Source organism: Raphanus sativus, chromosome 9 (assembly GCF_000801105.2).
Source record: "Raphanus sativus cultivar WK10039 chromosome 9, ASM80110v3, whole genome shotgun sequence".
Classification (NCBI taxonomy): domain Eukaryota; kingdom Viridiplantae; phylum Streptophyta; class Magnoliopsida; order Brassicales; family Brassicaceae; genus Raphanus; species Raphanus sativus.
Genome location: NC_079519.1, coordinates 33,603,161 through 33,619,230, shown reverse-complemented (window position 1 = coordinate 33,619,230; position 16,070 = coordinate 33,603,161). Strand labels below are relative to the sequence as shown.

Below are 16,070 nucleotides of genomic sequence, written 5' to 3'. Positions count from 1 at the left end.
GCACACGTTTTTTGTTACTAGAAACCTGAACAGAAAATTTCGGTCAAATGGAACTATCGATCATATAATTTGTTAAAATATATGCTTAAATATCCATGTATAGAAAAATTTAAGAAAAAACTAACCCTCATAGGAACAAACTAAGAAAAGTCGAAACTTTGTTCTAACAAAATATTCATTTTTGGTTTATATCATGAATTCTTGATGAACCTAGTGTATAACAAAACAAAAGATAGAACGTAGTACTTCAGAACACCTTATTATTCACAAACAAAGTAGCTTAAGCCATCGAAAGAAAATCACTCTGATTTGGGATTGCTAGTTGTCTCTTTGGGTTTGGTCAGACGGATCATCACTCCTATCGTTTTGTTGGTTCTGAGTTGCTAAGTCATCACTCCAAGGCAGGTGTTGTCGTTGTTGGCGGCTATGTGTGTTACTCGGTGGCCGCACAATTGAATCTCCAGTACTCTGTGAACAAAACAACAAGCAAGAGAAAAGATTAACAAAAAAACAAGCGTTACTTGTATGCCAAGTCATCCAAGCCCTAAGAGAGATTTGATGGGTTTTTCACCTGATGCTGCGGAATTGATGACAAGTAGTTGCCTGGGACACCTTCATAACCAAATCTCGAGTATGCAGACGTGTCAAAGGGGTTAGGAGAACCGTAAGCATAAGTAACCACAGAGCCATCTATCTGAGGCATGTTGTAGATGTCGGTCTGTTCTGGTCGCCAGTAAGTTGTCGTCACCATAGTACCATAAGGAACCACAAAGGCATTTGGCTGAGGCGTGTTGTAGATGTCGGTCTGTTCTGGTCGCCAGTAAGGATATGTCACCATAGTACCATAATGCGCCGTGTTACTACCACCAGGTTGCTGAAATGGTAGTGCTGATGGTGGCAAGTAAGGAGGTCTCGTGATATTACTATACTGCCCTGAAGGAACTTGCAACTGAGAGTAATGAGGGTTCATGGCTTGTGGGTTCCTCTGTGTCTGTGGTAGGTTCATGGCTTGTTGGTTCCTCTGCGGCTGCGGTAGGTTCATGGCTTGTTGGTTCCTTCTTGGTACAAAGTCAGTGGATGTCATAAATGCCTGCGTCAAATTTGATCAAAACTAAACGTATGAAAGAGAAGTAGTTTTAAAGAATATAATTTATATATATTAATGGTTTATGAGAGAAAGACTTTACCTTGGTCATCGAGACCGATGGGCTACGACCAGATGAAGATGCAGTAGTAGTAATGCTTTGTCTTGTAGGCGTTGGCTGAATCACCGGCTCATGAGTTCCGTACTGCACATGTTCTGCTTCAAGATGGTCTGAGGAGGAGGAGGGATCTCTGTGAAAACAAAAAAAAAACACATTGAAGAGATTATTAATAGAGCAAATAAAAAAATGGAGAAAGCTAGAGGAAGCAGACTTACATTTTGCTCAGCTCTTTTGAGTCATCATCATTCTCTAGAGGGAGTAGAGAGAAACCCTTTTTAAGTCGATCTCTTGTTTCATCATACCCCCAGCATGTGTTATCAATTAATTTAGTAACGTCTTCATCATCAGGCAAGGGACGGTCATTCTTGACAGGAGCATCAGACATTAATGGCACCCCAAGAGGGGAAAACATCATCTCGTATTCACCTGAATTTACTGGCACACTAGAACATGGGAATGATGTTACAAACCGAGATACAAACCATTGATTGGTACCAAAATAATTCGAAGCAGATTAATACCTAGAAGATGTTGCTTCACCCGAGGTTACAGGCACATTACTACTAGTGGTAGATGAAACAGGCAATAGTTGATTAGCACTGGTTCCTTGCTCATTATTACTCGTCCCTGAACCAACAACCACAGTATACAGAATCACAAAGATCAAGTCTTTTTTTGCATCACATGATCTCCAGCAAAGCATCACAAAACATTCGATGGATATATTGAACACAAAGAAAAACAGAGCGATCTTGCTGCAGCAACTGTACAAGATAAATGCACAGTCGAAGAAGAAGAAGAAGAAGAAGACGAATGTAAAGGAAGAGACCTTGACGAGAAAGAAGAACGTTCGATATGTCCTGCAACAGCTGATCGATCTCTCCCGATTCCGCCAGATTACCATCGGCGTTTACGTTACCGTCGGCGAAAGTGTCATCGGCGTTTAAGTTGCCGCCGTCTTCGTCTTTCGCCGCCATTTTTGTCGAAACTTGTCAGAGCTTTCTTGCTTTCACAAACTCACAGTCGCATGCAATGCAAGAAGAACGAACGAAAAGGATCCTCTCTCTCGCTTCTTCTTGAGTATCAAGAAACCTTTGTTCCTTTCCCTCTCACTCTCTGTGCTTTATAGTTTTTGGGAAGCGGTAAAAATATATATAATCAATATTATAAAAAAAATACATTACTTTCCAACTATATTCAAGAAATAATGCTATTCCATTTTAGTCAACGTCCTCAACGCCTCTAAATATTTTGAGGTAAAGACTGTATATTATAAAGTTAGTAGCTTTAAATATGATAATTTAAAAGTACAAGGATATATTTTTTGACGGTGAAGATCAATTCCATTCCATTTTAGTCAACGTACTCATCGTAATTTTCTATGGGTAAACATCTGTACTGTTATTTAAAAATGACCTCTTTTTTTATAGATTTACTCTTTATTTGCTTTAAGTATTACTACATCTTCTACCATTCATATATCTCCACTCTAGTGTTAAAACATGCATTTTTTTCCTTCTAGATTTACTCTATTATTTGCTTTGAATATTACATCATCTGTCACTTCTATATTAGTGGTAAACCATTATACATTTTGTTACTTAACAGTCATGTGTATATTTAGTTTCCAACATTTTATTATAACAAAAAGTAAAGAAACATAGAACGTAGTACATCCAGAAGACATTATTTGAGTTTTTTCTCACAAACAAAGTAACCCAGCTTAAGCCATTAAAAGAAAGTCATTGGTATGGTTGATTTTGAGCACTCTAGTTGTCTCTCTTGGGCCATGACCGTTCTTGGGTTTGGTCAGACGGATCACTCCTATCGTTTTGTTGGTTCAGAGATGCAAAGAAATCACTTCGAAGCTGCTGCTGTCGTTGGATACGTCTGGGACTAGGTCGCCACACATTTGAATCTCCAGTACTCTGTGAACAAAACAACAAGCGTTACTTATATGCCAAGTCATCCAAACCCTAAAAGAGATTTGATGGGGTTTCACCTGACGCTGCTGAATCGGTGGCAAGTGGTTCCTTGAGACACCACCTTCATAGCCAAACCTCGAGTCTGCAACGTCATCACTCGACGAGTAAGTGCCAAAGATGTTAACAGAACCGTAAGCATAAGGAGCAGCATGAGAGGCAGCTGACTGAGGAGGCATGTTGTAGTTGTTGCTTTCGTTCTGTTCTGGTATTATATTACCATAATGCGCCGAAGTGTTGTTGGTACTACCACCGAGTTGCTGAGGTGCTGCTGCTGCTGCTGGTGGCAAGTAAGGAGAGTTCGTGATATTACCATTATACGCCATGTTACTACCACCATGTTGCTGAAATGCTGCTGCTGATGGTGGCATGTTGTTGTAGTCCTCGTTCATGATATTACCGTACTGCCCTGAAAGAACCTGACGCTGAGAGTAATGTGGGTTCATTGCTTGTTGGTTCCTCTGTGGTACAAAGTCAGTAGCTGTTGTCAATGCCTGCGCCAAAATGAAAACCAAACTAAAAGTATGAATCAAAGAATGTAAAAAGAATAATGCTTTATTAGACAAAAAGACTTCACCTTGGTCATGGAGATGGGTGGCCTACGACCATGTGAAGATGCAGAAGTAATGCTATCTCTTGTAGGCATTGACTGATTCAAATAAGAAGCTGAGTATCCAGGATCCAGTTCTCTTGTGTGTCTTTGTCGTGGCTAAAAACATATAGAAGACACAAGCTTTACGTACAAGATCTTGAGTCAGCTATATATATATAAAGAGCCAAAGAGACAAGAAAAGCCATGATATGATCTCACCATAGCGTTCTGCCTCTGAAGTCTTGGTTTAGGAGGAGCTTGCGTAGGATTCACAGGAGCATGCTCATGAGTTCCATACTGCGCCTGTTCTGCTTCAAGATGGTCTGAGGAGGCGGAATCTCTGTGAGAAAAAAAAAACATTTAAGAGATCATTAAAAAGAGCATCTATATAAAAAATGGAGAGAGAGAGCTGGAGAAGCGCCTCTTACATTTTGCTCACGTACTGTTTGAGTGACGCATCATCTGAGTCATCATCATTCTCTATAGAGAGTTGAGAGAGCTGATCTCTTATAGCATCATAGTCACTAGATGAGTAATCAACTGGATTAGTAACTTGTTCATCATCAGGCAAGTTGTACTTGGATGCCAACTCAGAAGATGGCACGGACAAGGAAGACACTGCTTCACCCGAGCTTACTGGCACATTCCTGGTTTCTAGATTTGCTACATCGCTGCAATATACAAGGAGTGTTACAAACGGTGAAGATGAATCAACTGGACTTTAACAAGAGACTGGGAGAGAAGGAGATGAAAAGAACAAACCTCTGCTTGTATGCAACAAGGACGTTATACGTAGTAGATAAACCAGCCAACTGATGATCACTGGTTCCTTGCTGCTCATTACTCGTCTCTGAACCAACACAGAGTGTGATAAGTTTTAAAGACTTTTCTGTATGATACAGAGCCACAAAGATATATAAGTCTCATTACCATCTGAGTTAAGCTTGTTCTCACCACCTTGACCAACATCTTTCTTCTCGTTTAGGTTGCTCTCAACTTCATCTGGAAACAGGTGAAAACGAAGCAACGTCATCAGAAAAGAACTTGATGAACAAGAACCAAGAAGCAAAACGAGGTTTGAATATAATAAGAACAGAGCGATGCGGCAGAAACTGTACAAGAAAGAAGTAAAAGAAACAAACACAGAAGACGAAAAGAAGAAACAAACAAGTGATGATCCTAAGGGCGTTGCTTTGATCCTAAACCCTAGAAAGAAAGAGAAGGAAGAAAACCTTGAGAAATCATTTCCTGCAACTGCTGAACCATCTCTCTCAATCCCCCAAGCATACCCTCCTCGTTGACGTCTTCCTCTTTCCCCGCCATTGCTTTGCGAGCTTTCTTTCGCAGTCGCGTGCAGAAGAAGAAGGAACAGAAAGGATCCTCTCTCTCTCTCTCGCTCCTTCTTGAGTCTCAAGAAACCTTCTTGTGTTACTTTCCCTCTCTGTCTCACTCTTTCACTCTTTGAGCTTTATAGTTCTTTTCGGATACGAGAAAAATATATATTCAAATTAATTATATATTAATTTCCACACATTATTGAAGTAATAATTGACATTGAACATCAATTCCATTTTAGTCAACGTTCTGTTTGTTTTTTGGTAAATAATGTAAATTATAAAGTTAGTATCTTTATAGTTAATACTTAAAAGGTAGGAGGATATATTTGCAAATACTCTGTACCATATATCTGTTACCAGCAAATTAAAAAAAAAAACTAAACCGTTAAAACAAGATGAGGCTCTTACTCCCATTCTCCTCGCCGTTATCCGCCACGTCACCTCCGCCGTTACGGGAACATCCACCCCCGTCGAAAATCGACTGCTCTGTTCTGAACAAATTTTTCAAAAAATCGGTAATCGGAACCCTAACCGGAGCTCTCACGCTCACTCTCGTACTCTCGTCGCCGGCTCCGGCTCCCTCCGTCGCAGCTTCTATCGATCCTTACCTATCTATGACCCCGCCTTCGCTATCTCCCGATTCTTCTCCGGAAGACTGCCCTAACGAGGAAGAAGCTGATGCCGATGTGATAGAAGATGACGTCAGGCCTCAGTTAGTAACTAACAAAGGGATTGTTGAAGAAGCTTGGGAGATTGTTAACGACGCGTTTCTCGATGCTCGAAGCAATACATGGACTCCTGAGACTTGGCAGGTAGTTAGATAAAGGAAGAAGCTTTTATGTGTAAAGGTTGAATCTTTATACTTGTTGTTGCTTTGCAGAAACAGAAGGAAGAGATGTTGAGTAGTCCAATTAAGAGTAGGTCAAAGGCTCATGAAGTGATTAAGAAAATGCTGGGAAGTTTGGGTGATCAGTATACTCGCTTTCTCTCACCAGATGAGGTTTGGATTCTATGAGTTTGGTTGTATGGAGGAGTCTTTAAGTTGTCACAAGTTACACGTCTCTTTGGTTTTGAGACTTGTGTACAATCAAATCACATTTCATCAAAAAAAAAAAAATCACATTTCATCTTGTATGATCTTCTTTGTTTGTGTGTCACTTGTTGAAGTTCTCCAGGATGTCGAAGTACGACATCACGGGTATTGGGATAAATCTTAGAGAAGTTTCTGATGGTGGTGGAAATGCAAAGCTGAAGGTCCTTGGTATTGTGTTGGACGGTCCTGCTGACATTGCTGGCGTGAAACAGGTTTAAAAAACTAAGTTTAGTCTCTTTCTAGTAGTTTTTTGTTTGTTGTTGATGATTTAACTTAAAGAATGTGTAATGCATTTCTCTTGCTAGGGAGATGAGATTATTGCTGTCAATGGAGTTGATGTCAGTGGGAAATCATCATTTGAAGTATCATCTTTGTTACAAGGCCCTAGTAAAACTTTTGTGGTTCTCAAGGTTATTGTTCATAGTCACAAGATAAAAAAACTAAGTCCATGACTAAAGATTAATGATGTGTACTCGTATTGCAGGTGAAGCATGGAAAATGTGGATCTCTTAGGTCAATTAAAGTCCAGAGGCAAGTTAATGCGCAGACTCCAGTCTCCTATCGTCTGGAGAAAGTTGACAACGGGAAAATCTCTGTTGGGTATATCCGTCTAAAAGAGTTCAATGCATTGGCTAGAAAAGATTTGGTGATTGGTAAAGTCTTTTTAAATGTTTTGTCCTGTCACATCTAAAGTTTTCAACATGTGATTCTATCCCTTTATTAACTTCTGTGTATTTGCAGCAATGAAACGACTCCAGGACAAGGGTGCGTCTTATTTCGTAATGGATCTTAGAGATAACCTTGGTGGACTTGTGCAGGCTGGAATAGAAACTGCGAAGCTGTTCCTAGACGAAGGGGATACGGTAAGTCACATAATATAAAAGAGATCCATCGAAAGTTACTTAAAAACTTTTGTTGTATGTTTTCAACTGGGTAACAGGTGATATACACAGCCGGGAGAGACACGGAGACTCAAAAGACTATTGTTGCAGATAAACAACCGTTGATCACTGCCCCTCTTATTGTATGTGATTTGATCATGTAAGCCATTTAGTTTTTCTTTACACTAGAATTCTTTCTTTTTTCTTTGGCATTTGAGATGATTAGAATCCTTATCGTTGTTGCAGGTAATGGTAAATAACAGAACAGCAAGTGCTAGTGAAATTGTGAGTAATCTCATTGAGCTATATATGCCACGGAGACTCTTCTTCTTTTGGAGCACTAAACGAAGTGTTTTGTCTGTTTTTTCTTTGTTTGGGTTCCCAGGTGGCCTCTGCACTTCATGATAACTGTAAAGCAGTTCTTGTGGGCGAAAGAACTTATGGAAAGGTTACTACAAACTCCAAAGTCTTTTAATAATATTATATTGAATATGTTTGTGATCATGTTCTTGTGGGTTGAATTTACTGGTTTCAGGGTTTGATTCAATCGGTGTTCGAGCTCCGGGATGGTTCAGGGGTTGTTGTGACAATAGGAAAGTATGTCACACCTAACCATATAGACATTAATGGTGGTGGAATTGAACCTGATTTCAGAAGCTTACCAGGTTTACTTAAAAACTCTTGAATCTTTTTTTTTTTTTTCTTTGCGTGGATCGTTTGAACATTTACTCATTAACCTCGTTTTAAATATTGCGTTGGATGATGATACGGGAATTTTGACCAAAGCAGCTTGGGATGAAGTAAAAGAACGTTTGTCTAAGTGCAACACTCTCCAACAAAGCTGAAACGTGATGACCTTCATCAGAAGACTATATCTCCTGTTGTTCTTTCCCCAAACCACAAAACAAAAAATCAAACGATTAGCTTCTAAATCCTTTGATGTCTAAAATTAGAAAGACGTGTGAGGTTTGATTGATATTTGCACAAAATTGTAAGAGCTATTTAAATAATAATTTTATTCATGTGTAAAAATACGCTGCCAAATTTTGGACGTTTGAAAAGAAAAGAAACATTTTTGGCTGTCAAATTAATATTTTTGGTTAATACTCTGCAAAACCATAGTCATTTGTCTCAAACCCAAGTTATTAGTAGCCCCTTCAGACACCAGGGAGAAGCAGCAGCTTTGAACAACTTCAATATTACTTCATAGTTTAACAGCGGCCCGGTAAAGAAATTATATTGGGCCCATAACATGGGCATGAGCCCAATTCATGTGTAATCAGAAACCCTAGGAAACACTTAATATAAATTTTTTTTGTCCGCTGTCAAGTAAAAACGCCTCTGAGATCTCTCCCATCCCTGACGCAAAGGAAGCAAAAATGGCGGTACCGTTGCTAACGAAGAAGGTGGTGAAGAAGAGGTCTGCCAAGTTCATCAGACCCCAGAGCGACCGTAGAATCACCGTCAAGGTAACCTCTTCTTCTTCGTCTTCATTTTCATTCGTATAAACCTCTTATTGTAGCCGTTCGTTACTTCCTGTTGATTCATAGCTTTGTGTGATACTTTAACGATTACTGATGATAGTTTCAATCTTCATTTGCATCTCTATATAATGTGCCCTATGGTATCTGGTGGCTAGAATTAAACTTTTGTTTCTGGTCACTTCGTTTTTTCAAGGGCGTATAGTAAACACTCTTTACAGGTCTTGCGACACAGATTGCTTTATTTCAATAAGCTTACTGTTACTTTAAACCCTGTTTACATTTCAGATTATCAGACAATCTGCTGAGTTTGTTCTTACCGTATTGTTTCCTTGTTGTTGTCTCAGACAAGGTTTTGGTTTTGTAAAATGTGTTCAGGAAAGCTGGAGGAGGCCAAAAGGTATTGATTCCAGAGTTAGGAGGAAGTTCAAAGGTGTCACTTTGATGCCCAATGTTGGTTACGGATCCGACAAGAAGACCCGTCACTATCTCCCCAACGGTTTCAAGAAATTCGTCGTTCACAACTCTGCCGATCTTGAGTTGCTCATGATGCACAACAGGTTCCTCTAATCTATTCCTCCTTTTTTTTCATGTCTGAGACATATTATTAATGCTGATTATTTTTATGGTTTGTTTGGGGTTCTCAGGACGTACTGTGCGGAGATTGCTCACAATGTTTCGACGAAGAAGAGGAAAGCAATTGTTGAGAGAGCTTCTCAGCTAGACATTGTCGTTACCAACAGGCTTGCTAGGTTGCGTAGCCAGGAAGACGAGTAAAAAATTAAGCCCTAGGGTTTACTTTTCATCTCTCATTGACAATTTCAGACCGTTTTTTTTTTAATTTTGCGTATTAAGTTTGTTTTATTCATAATCTGTTTTACATTCGATAATACAGTTTCATATATTTAAAAGTAAAACATTGAACCGAATCTTCAAACTTTTAGACCAAATCTGTAAGATACTGACTTTTAAATTTTCTCCAGACGAGTCAGTCGAAGTTTATTTTGTTAGAAAGTTAAAAACATCGAATATGTTTCGAAGCGACGTTACCGCGAGAACATGGTCAAGTGGTGATACCAGTTTTCTACTGTTTGGATCCTTCCCACGTGAGGGAACAGACCGGAGACTTTGGGAAGATTTTAGCAAGACATGCAAAAATAAAACAGAGGACAAGAGAATTCTATGGGGTAGGGATAAAATTATGGATACTTACCAAATCAGTCAACCTTTCCCAGGGGATTAAAGAAATGCATAGAGCTGCAGTGAAGGTGTAGTCATGTACAGTTTCTGTGGAAATGAAAAAGATTATGTTTCGGTGTTCATAGACGATCATGATGACGAGGAAAGCGGGACCAAATGATTCAGTTAAACATAAAACCAGATGAGATCACTTTCACTGTCTTGTTCCAGAACTTTTGACTTGTGATGTGAGAGAAACTTTAAATATTAAACAATGTTGGTTGGTGATGTAATCAAGTCACCAAATAGTCAAGAAGAGGAAACTTCCGCCCAAGTTGCAGCTGAAAAGTCGCAGAAACACACATGCAATTGCTACATCTTCTCTGATCTTATCTGAACAATCTTGTATGGCTTCTTCTTCTTCGTCATCCTCTTCTCGCAATTGGTTATACGATGTTTTTCCGAGCTTCAGTGGAGAAGATGTCCGCAAGACGTTCCTCAGCCACTTTATGAAGGAGCTAGATCGGAAACTTATCATTGCTTTCAAAGACAATGAGATCGAGAGAAGCCGATCGCTTGGTCCGGAGCTTAGACAAGCGATTAAGGATTCAAGGATTGCGGTGATCATTTTCTCCACAAACTACGCCTCTTCAAGCTGGTGTATGAATGAGTTGCTTGAGATTGTGAAGTGCAAAGAAGAGTGTTGTCAAATGGTCATACCGGTTTTCTACGGTTTGGATCCTTCACATGTGAGGAAACAGACGGGAGACTTCGGGAAGATCTTTGACCAGACATGCAAAAATAAAACAGAGGACGAGATCATTCGATGGAGGGGAGCTTTGATTGATGTAGCTAACATCCTTGGATATCATAGTGTCACCTGGTACAAATTTATGGATATATATATATATTATTTATTGTTTAACAAACATGATTGTGGAATTTGAAATTTAATTTTTCCTTAGGGATAACGAAGCAAGGATGATCGAGGAAATCGCTAATGATGTTTTGGGTAAATTGAATTTATCTCCATCATATGAGGTTGAGGATTTTGTTGGAATTGAAGATCACATCAGAGCTATGAGTTCATTGCTTGATTTGGAATCCGAGGAAGTGAGAATGGTCGGGATATGGGGTCCCTCTGGAATCGGCAAGACTACCATTGCAAGAGCTCTATTTAATCGACTTTCTCGTCGGTTCCAAAGTAGTGTTTTGATAGATAAAGTTTTCATATCCAAGAGCATGGAATTTTATAGAGGAGCTAATCTAGGTGACTATAACATGAAATTGCACTTGCAAAGAGCTTTTCTAGCGGAAGTTTTAGATATGAGGTATATAAAGATAGACCATCTAGGTGCAGTGGAAAAGATGCTAAGGCACCGAAAAGCTCTTATCTTTATTGATGATTTGGATGATCAAGACGTGCTAGATGCCTTAGCGGGAAGAACTCAATGGTTTGGAAGTGGGAGTAGAGTCATTGTGGTTACAAAAGATAAGCATCTTTTAAGGGCTCATGGCATTGATCACATTTACGAGGTACATCTCCCTTCTTATAAACTCGCTCTCCAGATGTTTTGTCGGTCTGCCTTCAGAAAGAATTCTCCACCTGATGGTTTTAAAGAGCTTGCTTCTGAAGTTGTATTCTGTGCCGGTAGCCTTCCATTGGGTCTTGACGTTTTGGGTTCTAATTTAAGGGGCAGGGACAAAGAAGACTGGCTGGATATGTTGCCGAGGCTTCGAAAGTGTTTGGATGGAAAGATTGAGAGAACACTAAGAGTCAGCTATGACGGGTTAACTAACAAGAAAGATAAAGCAATATTTCGTCACGTTGCATGTCTTTTCAATGGGAGGAAAGTTGATCACATTAAACTGCTACTAGAAGATAGCAACTTGGATGTTAATATTGGGCTTAAGAATTTAGTTGATAAATCTCTTATCCATGAAAGATACAATTCTGTGGAAATGCACTCTTTGCTACAAGAAATGGGTAAAGAGATCGTCCGTACACAGTCCGATGAACCTGGAGAACGAGAATTCCTTATGGATTCGAAGGATATTTGGGATGTACTTGAAGATAATACTGTTAAGTTTTATTGTGCTTGTTTTCATATATGTATGTTATTTTATTGTTAAGCTAACTAGTTTTGTTTCCGTTTATTGATCTTATAATTTCAGGGTACCAAAAGGGTTTTGGGTATAGAGTTGATGATGGATGAGACTGATGAACTTCATGTACATGAGAATGCCTTCAAAGGGATGCGTAATCTCCGTTTCCTAGAAATTTTCGGATGTAACGTTGTTAGATTGCACTTACCCAAAAACTTCGACTATTTGCCTCCTAGTCTCAGATTATTGTCTTGGTATGGGTATCCGATGAGATGTATGCCTTCTAAGTTCAATCCTGAAAATCTCATCAAGCTTGTGATGCGTGAAGGCAATCTCGAGAAGCTGTGGGAAGGAGTTGCGGTAAGTTTTGCCACAATATGGCTTAGATTATTAGTTGTCACCCGATGTGTAATTTCTAATTAACTATGTGTTTTTTGTTTGTTTGTTTTGGTACAGTCACTTACATGTCTCAAGGAAATAGATTTGACCCTATCTGAAAACCTAAAGGAAATCCCAGATCTTTCGAAGGCCATGAAGCTCGAGAGGCTTTGTCTTGACTTTTGCTCGAGTTTACTGGAGCTTCCTTCCTCTATTCGGAATCTTAAAAAACTCAGGGATTTGGAAATGAATTTTTGCACAAACTTGGAGACTATTCCAACTGGGATTTATCTCAACTCTTTTGACGGCTTTGTTCTTTCTGGATGCTCACGGTTGAGAAGGTTTCCTGAAATCTTAACCAACATCTCAGAGTCCTCTTCTAATTTGAGTCTTGATGTGCTTAACATGACCAACCTAAAGAGTGAGAACCTATGGGAAGGAGTGCAGCAGGTATGTCGTTCCAAACTTTTTTTTTTTTTAACTGAAATGTAGTTCCAAACTTAACTTATAAATATATGCAAAAATTAAAAAAAATAAGAGAAAAATTGCATCGGATGTTACATGTAGGAGAACATAGGTAATGAAACTTTCTTTGCATTTTTTGATTTTTCTTTAAAAATATTCAAAACTAAATCGTATTTACTTTTTGAGCTTGGTTCTAGATTTACTACTTTTTGAGGAAAAAAACCACAACAGTTTTTCCATATCTTTAACTGAATTAAACAACTTTTAAAACATGCAAGTATACATCTTCTTAGCAGGATTTGAGCAAATAGAATAAAAAGATATAGTTGTAGTAATCTTTTCAACTGACAAACAGTAAACTTTAAAATTACCGGGTGATTTCATTCAAAATAAATTTTATTTTGTTTTTGGGTTCAGCCGTTTACACCCACTTTGACGAGGTTGTGTCTCTCGGAAATCCCAAGTATGGTGGAGCTTCCGTCTTCATTTCAGAATCTCAATAAACTGAAGCAGTTGGACATTCGAAACTGCATAAATCTGGAGACTCTTCCAACAGGCATTAACCTCCAATCACTCGAATTTCTAGTTCTCTCCGGATGCTCACGGTTGAAGAGTTTTCCTAATATCTCAAGAAACATCCAATACCTCAATCTAAGCTTTTCAGCGATAGAAGAGGTTCCTTGGTGGGTTGAGAAATTCTCTAGGCTCAAAGATCTAAATATGGCGAACTGCAACAACTTAAGGCGTGTATCCCTAAACATTTTAAAACTGAAACATCTTGAGAAGGTTGACTTTTCGAACTGCATGGCATTGACTGAAGCTAAGTGGGATGATAGTCCAAGCCTTGTGGCAATAACGCCAGACTATGTTCACTCTAGTCTCCCTGACGAGGCTTCTTATCTTCCTGACCGCTTTATCTCAATGGTCAACCTCAATTTCGTTGGCTGCTTCAACTTTGATCCTAAAGTTCTATTTCAACCACAAACAGTTCCCATGCAAGTAATACTATCAGGTGAAGAAGTGCTTTCATATTTCACTCACCGCACTACAGGAACCTCTCTCACCAATATCCCTCTACCTCACATCTCTCCCTCCCAACCATTCCTCAGATTTAAGGCCTGCGCCTCGTGTGAATTCCCTCTTGATACATTTGGTATTAATCATTTCAAAATTCAGGTACATTTTCGGTTTATATGCATATCCGGGAATCACTTTGATCATACTGATTTGCCACGAGGATTCTCAACAACGGGGTTGGGAAACCATCTGGTTATATTCGACGGTTGTTTCCCTCTAAACAAAGACATTACGCCTCTAGCTGATCAACTTACGTACCATCACATGGATATACAATTTCTTTTCATAAAGGAAGACTGTGAGTTTCAAGTAAAAGGATGCGGCATACTTCTTCCCGAGAACGGTCAGTCACTGAGTAACCAAACTTGTAGACCAAACATTCTTCCACATGTTTTTGGAGGAAGCACAAGCAACAATGGTTATTTGGGAGGCCATGAGACCGTACACAGCCAAGAGTGTGGAGATAGCGCTCTGGAGAGTAATCCAGATAAAAATATTTCACATGTTTTTGAAGCTGATGAAGGCAATGTTGTTAATGATGGATGCCATGTGTCTGACCAAATTAACGAATCTGTAGAGACATTGAGAAACAGCAAGCGCATGCGGGTAAGAACTAGGCATTAACTGAACATAATACTCTTTAACTATTTTAGTATCCGTCATATTTTTGCATTTACTGGACCTGTTTTGGTGCAGACTACGTGAAGAAACACTGGATCTTAGATTGTAAATCTTCGATAAATTTTACCTTCATGGATGTTTTGCTGATTCTAAAGCAACAACAAGATACTAGCTAGGAGGATAGCTAATGAATTTCATATTCATAGAATTGTTGTTTGCTCGGTGAAGTTTTAAAAGAAACGTGTGTGTGGCATTGGACAAAGGTCCAAACTGTGAGTACTGAGATATAATCAAAATTGTCCGTGTGGCTGTGGATCGATCACTCTAAATAATATGTAGGGAGATAATATTTTAACACTGGATAACACACCTTACATTATCATATAATCTCTAACTCGGTTACATATGATGATCCTCAGCCTGCAATATATGCGAGATATATACGATATTATAAACAACTCCACAGATAATAATTCAACTATGAAGTTCTCCACGAAACACTTTGGTCGACGTACAATTTTGTATATGCAACATCCTCGATGGCAAGCTTTCTCCACATTAAACAACCACAATGAACGGCTCTGCTTACAGTACTTTAGAACTTCTGAAAAAAAATTCATCTAATAATGTATAAGAAATGGTATAGTCTGGGATTTGAACCCTAAACATCCGTATAGAAACCTTTAAACGTGTTTCATCTCCACTGCCTCTTGGAAAACCTGGAAATTCTTAGCTTTGCACGAAACCCAACTGTTTGAAACTTGTTTCTAAGGATGGAGAGAATCTATTAGCCCTGTTCTTTTCATAAACGCCACGATTATATGGAGCGACCAAAAACTACGTCTATTTGCATGGCAAATATACCGCTGACTGGACAAAACCGATTTGATTTCCCAGTCGCTGCGGTAAAAATAAATAATAAATCTGATGTTGAAAGTAACAGAGTTAGCGACCTCCACTAGTTGTGTCTCCGTCAACTTGCTGGCGTCAGATTTGATTTTCAAAACCCGTTCAATTTGCCTTTGTCACAGTGAGTTTTTTTGACGCCAGCGACCATTAAAAGAACAGAGCTATTATTGATCTCCGAGACGGTATATATTAGATCGTAAGCTTTATCCCCTTCAAGCAACTCCATAAGCTCATGTTCATCAGCGAAATACGGTCTGTTGATTATACCATTCACATCTTTCAGATTCAGATACGTTGATCCTTCTTGCTCAGAATCTAAACTATTGCAACTCGGTTCTGGTTTAATCCATTGGAAGGGGAAAATATTTTTATGGTGGAAAACAATTAAAAAAGAACTGTAATCACCAAAAGAATAGCAATATCGCGTAAAAGACATATTGAATCTAAATGATACTCCCTCTGTTTCTCAATAAGTGTCATTGCAGAGAAAATTTTTCGTTGTAAAATAAGTGTCGTTTTAGTATTTCAATGCAGAATTTATTAACTTTATTCTGTATTTTATTTTTCTATTGGTTAATATGTATGGGTAATGATGTTTTTGTATGAAAAATATGCAAAATTTAATGATTTCTTAATCCGTGTGCACAACTCTAAAACGACACTTATTCAGAAACAGAGGGAGTAATAAACTTTAAGCAATTAAGCTTTGAATAGCTTTGTGTGTTTGTTTGATAAGAAAGCACAAGGACGTGAGCTCCAAGTGC

General features: G+C 38.8%; 5 protein-coding genes across 9 annotated transcripts; 3 read left to right on the top strand and 2 right to left on the bottom strand.

The window, feature by feature from the left end:
• Positions 1–160: 160 nt before the first annotated feature.
• On the bottom strand, positions 161–2,312 carry LOC108826598 (uncharacterized). The gene is made up of 6 exons (XM_018599979.2): positions 2,035–2,312; positions 1,727–1,832; positions 1,421–1,648; positions 1,188–1,335; positions 572–1,090; positions 161–468 (listed from the first exon to the last, which is right to left on the bottom strand). Exons 1-6 carry the CDS (start codon positions 2,180–2,182, stop codon positions 319–321), a joined length of 1,299 nt encoding a protein of 432 aa, XP_018455481.1. The 5' UTR covers positions 2,183–2,312; the 3' UTR covers positions 161–318.
• A 512-nt stretch (positions 2,313–2,824) lies between these two features.
• LOC108828324 (uncharacterized) lies at positions 2,825–5,246 on the bottom strand. Of its 3 annotated transcripts, none has more exons than XM_056993852.1 (9): positions 5,012–5,246; positions 4,710–4,781; positions 4,542–4,629; positions 4,208–4,450; positions 3,999–4,119; positions 3,765–3,896; positions 3,408–3,681; positions 3,208–3,272; positions 2,825–3,133 (listed from the first exon to the last, which is right to left on the bottom strand). In XM_056993852.1, exons 1-9 carry the CDS (start codon positions 5,100–5,102, stop codon positions 2,975–2,977), a joined length of 1,245 nt encoding a protein of 414 aa, XP_056849832.1. In that variant the 5' UTR covers positions 5,103–5,246; the 3' UTR covers positions 2,825–2,974. The 3 variants fall into 3 exon arrangements, with proteins under 3 accessions (XP_056849832.1, XP_018457482.1, XP_056849833.1); XM_056993853.1 differs by having other exon boundaries at positions 2,968–3,133; positions 3,208–3,286; XM_018601980.2 differs by having other exon boundaries at positions 3,208–3,681; positions 5,012–5,245.
• Positions 5,247–5,485: 239 nt separating this feature from the next.
• On the top strand, positions 5,486–8,122 carry LOC108828323 (carboxyl-terminal-processing peptidase 1, chloroplastic). 2 transcript variants are annotated; one of them, XM_018601978.2, is made up of 11 exons: positions 5,486–5,928; positions 5,997–6,116; positions 6,284–6,421; positions 6,515–6,619; positions 6,694–6,862; positions 6,951–7,072; positions 7,150–7,233; positions 7,337–7,375; positions 7,476–7,538; positions 7,626–7,755; positions 7,880–8,122. In XM_018601978.2, exons 1-11 carry the CDS (start codon positions 5,512–5,514, stop codon positions 7,933–7,935), a joined length of 1,443 nt encoding a protein of 480 aa, XP_018457480.1. In that variant the 5' UTR covers positions 5,486–5,511; the 3' UTR covers positions 7,936–8,122. The 2 variants fall into 2 exon arrangements, 1 of the variants encoding a protein (XP_018457480.1); XR_008938281.1 differs by lacking the exon at positions 7,880–8,122 and having other exon boundaries at positions 7,150–7,250; positions 7,626–7,664.
• A 289-nt stretch (positions 8,123–8,411) lies between these two features.
• On the top strand, positions 8,412–9,500 carry LOC108828325 (60S ribosomal protein L32-1). Its single transcript, XM_018601981.2, has 3 exons — positions 8,412–8,559; positions 8,950–9,131; positions 9,219–9,500. The coding sequence occupies exons 1-3, from the start codon at positions 8,470–8,472 to the stop codon at positions 9,346–9,348; spliced, it is 402 nt and encodes a 133-aa protein (XP_018457483.1). The 5' UTR covers positions 8,412–8,469; the 3' UTR covers positions 9,349–9,500.
• A 536-nt stretch (positions 9,501–10,036) lies between these two features.
• On the top strand, positions 10,037–14,719 carry LOC108828322 (disease resistance protein RPS6). Of its 2 annotated transcripts, none has more exons than XM_056995107.1 (6): positions 10,037–10,633; positions 10,716–11,832; positions 11,926–12,216; positions 12,313–12,684; positions 13,117–14,382; positions 14,473–14,719. In XM_056995107.1, exons 1-6 carry the CDS (start codon positions 10,158–10,160, stop codon positions 14,479–14,481), a joined length of 3,531 nt encoding a protein of 1,176 aa, XP_056851087.1. In that variant the 5' UTR covers positions 10,037–10,157; the 3' UTR covers positions 14,482–14,719. The 2 variants fall into 2 exon arrangements, with proteins under 2 accessions (XP_056851087.1, XP_056851088.1); XM_056995108.1 differs by having other exon boundaries at positions 10,038–10,633; positions 10,716–11,286.
• The last annotated feature ends 1,351 nt before the right edge of the window (positions 14,720–16,070 follow it).

Bases quoted from the DNA above. Each gene is read 5' to 3' on its own strand.
- LOC108828323 (XM_018601978.2), top strand. From the start codon at position 5,512: ATGAGGCTCTTACTCCCATTCTCCTCGCCGTTATCCGCCACGTCACCT. The intron at 5,929-5,996 runs GTAGTTAGATAA...GTTGCTTTGCAG, and splicing joins GGACTCCTGAGACTTGGCAG to AAACAGAAGGAAGAGATGTT. The intron at 7,073-7,149 runs GTAAGTCACATA...ACTGGGTAACAG, and splicing joins TCCTAGACGAAGGGGATACG to GTGATATACACAGCCGGGAG.
- LOC108828325 (XM_018601981.2), top strand. From the start codon at position 8,470: ATGGCGGTACCGTTGCTAACGAAGAAGGTGGTGAAGAAGAGGTCTGCC. The intron at 8,560-8,949 runs GTAACCTCTTCT...AAATGTGTTCAG, and splicing joins ACCGTAGAATCACCGTCAAG to GAAAGCTGGAGGAGGCCAAA. The intron at 9,132-9,218 runs GTTCCTCTAATC...TGGGGTTCTCAG, and splicing joins TTGCTCATGATGCACAACAG to GACGTACTGTGCGGAGATTG.
- LOC108828322 (XM_056995107.1), top strand. From the start codon at position 10,158: ATGGCTTCTTCTTCTTCGTCATCCTCTTCTCGCAATTGGTTATACGAT. The intron at 11,833-11,925 runs GTTAAGTTTTAT...TTATAATTTCAG, and splicing joins ATGTACTTGAAGATAATACT to GGTACCAAAAGGGTTTTGGG. The intron at 12,217-12,312 runs GTAAGTTTTGCC...GTTTTGGTACAG, and splicing joins AGCTGTGGGAAGGAGTTGCG to TCACTTACATGTCTCAAGGA.
- LOC108826598 (XM_018599979.2), bottom strand. From the start codon at position 2,182: ATGGCGGCGAAAGACGAAGACGGCGGCAACTTAAACGCCGATGACACT. The intron at 1,336-1,420 runs GTAAGTCTGCTT...TTGTTTTCACAG, and splicing joins TCAAAAGAGCTGAGCAAAAT to AGATCCCTCCTCCTCCTCAG. The intron at 469-571 runs GTGAAAAACCCA...TTTTGTTCACAG, and splicing joins CATCAATTCCGCAGCATCAG to AGTACTGGAGATTCAATTGT.
- LOC108828324 (XM_018601980.2), bottom strand. From the start codon at position 5,102: ATGGCGGGGAAAGAGGAAGACGTCAACGAGGAGGGTATGCTTGGGGGA. The intron at 4,782-5,011 runs GTTTTCTTCCTT...ACCTGTTTCCAG, and splicing joins GCAGGAAATGATTTCTCAAG to ATGAAGTTGAGAGCAACCTA. The intron at 3,897-3,998 runs GTGAGATCATAT...ATATGTTTTTAG, and splicing joins TTCAGAGGCAGAACGCTATG to CCACGACAAAGACACACAAG.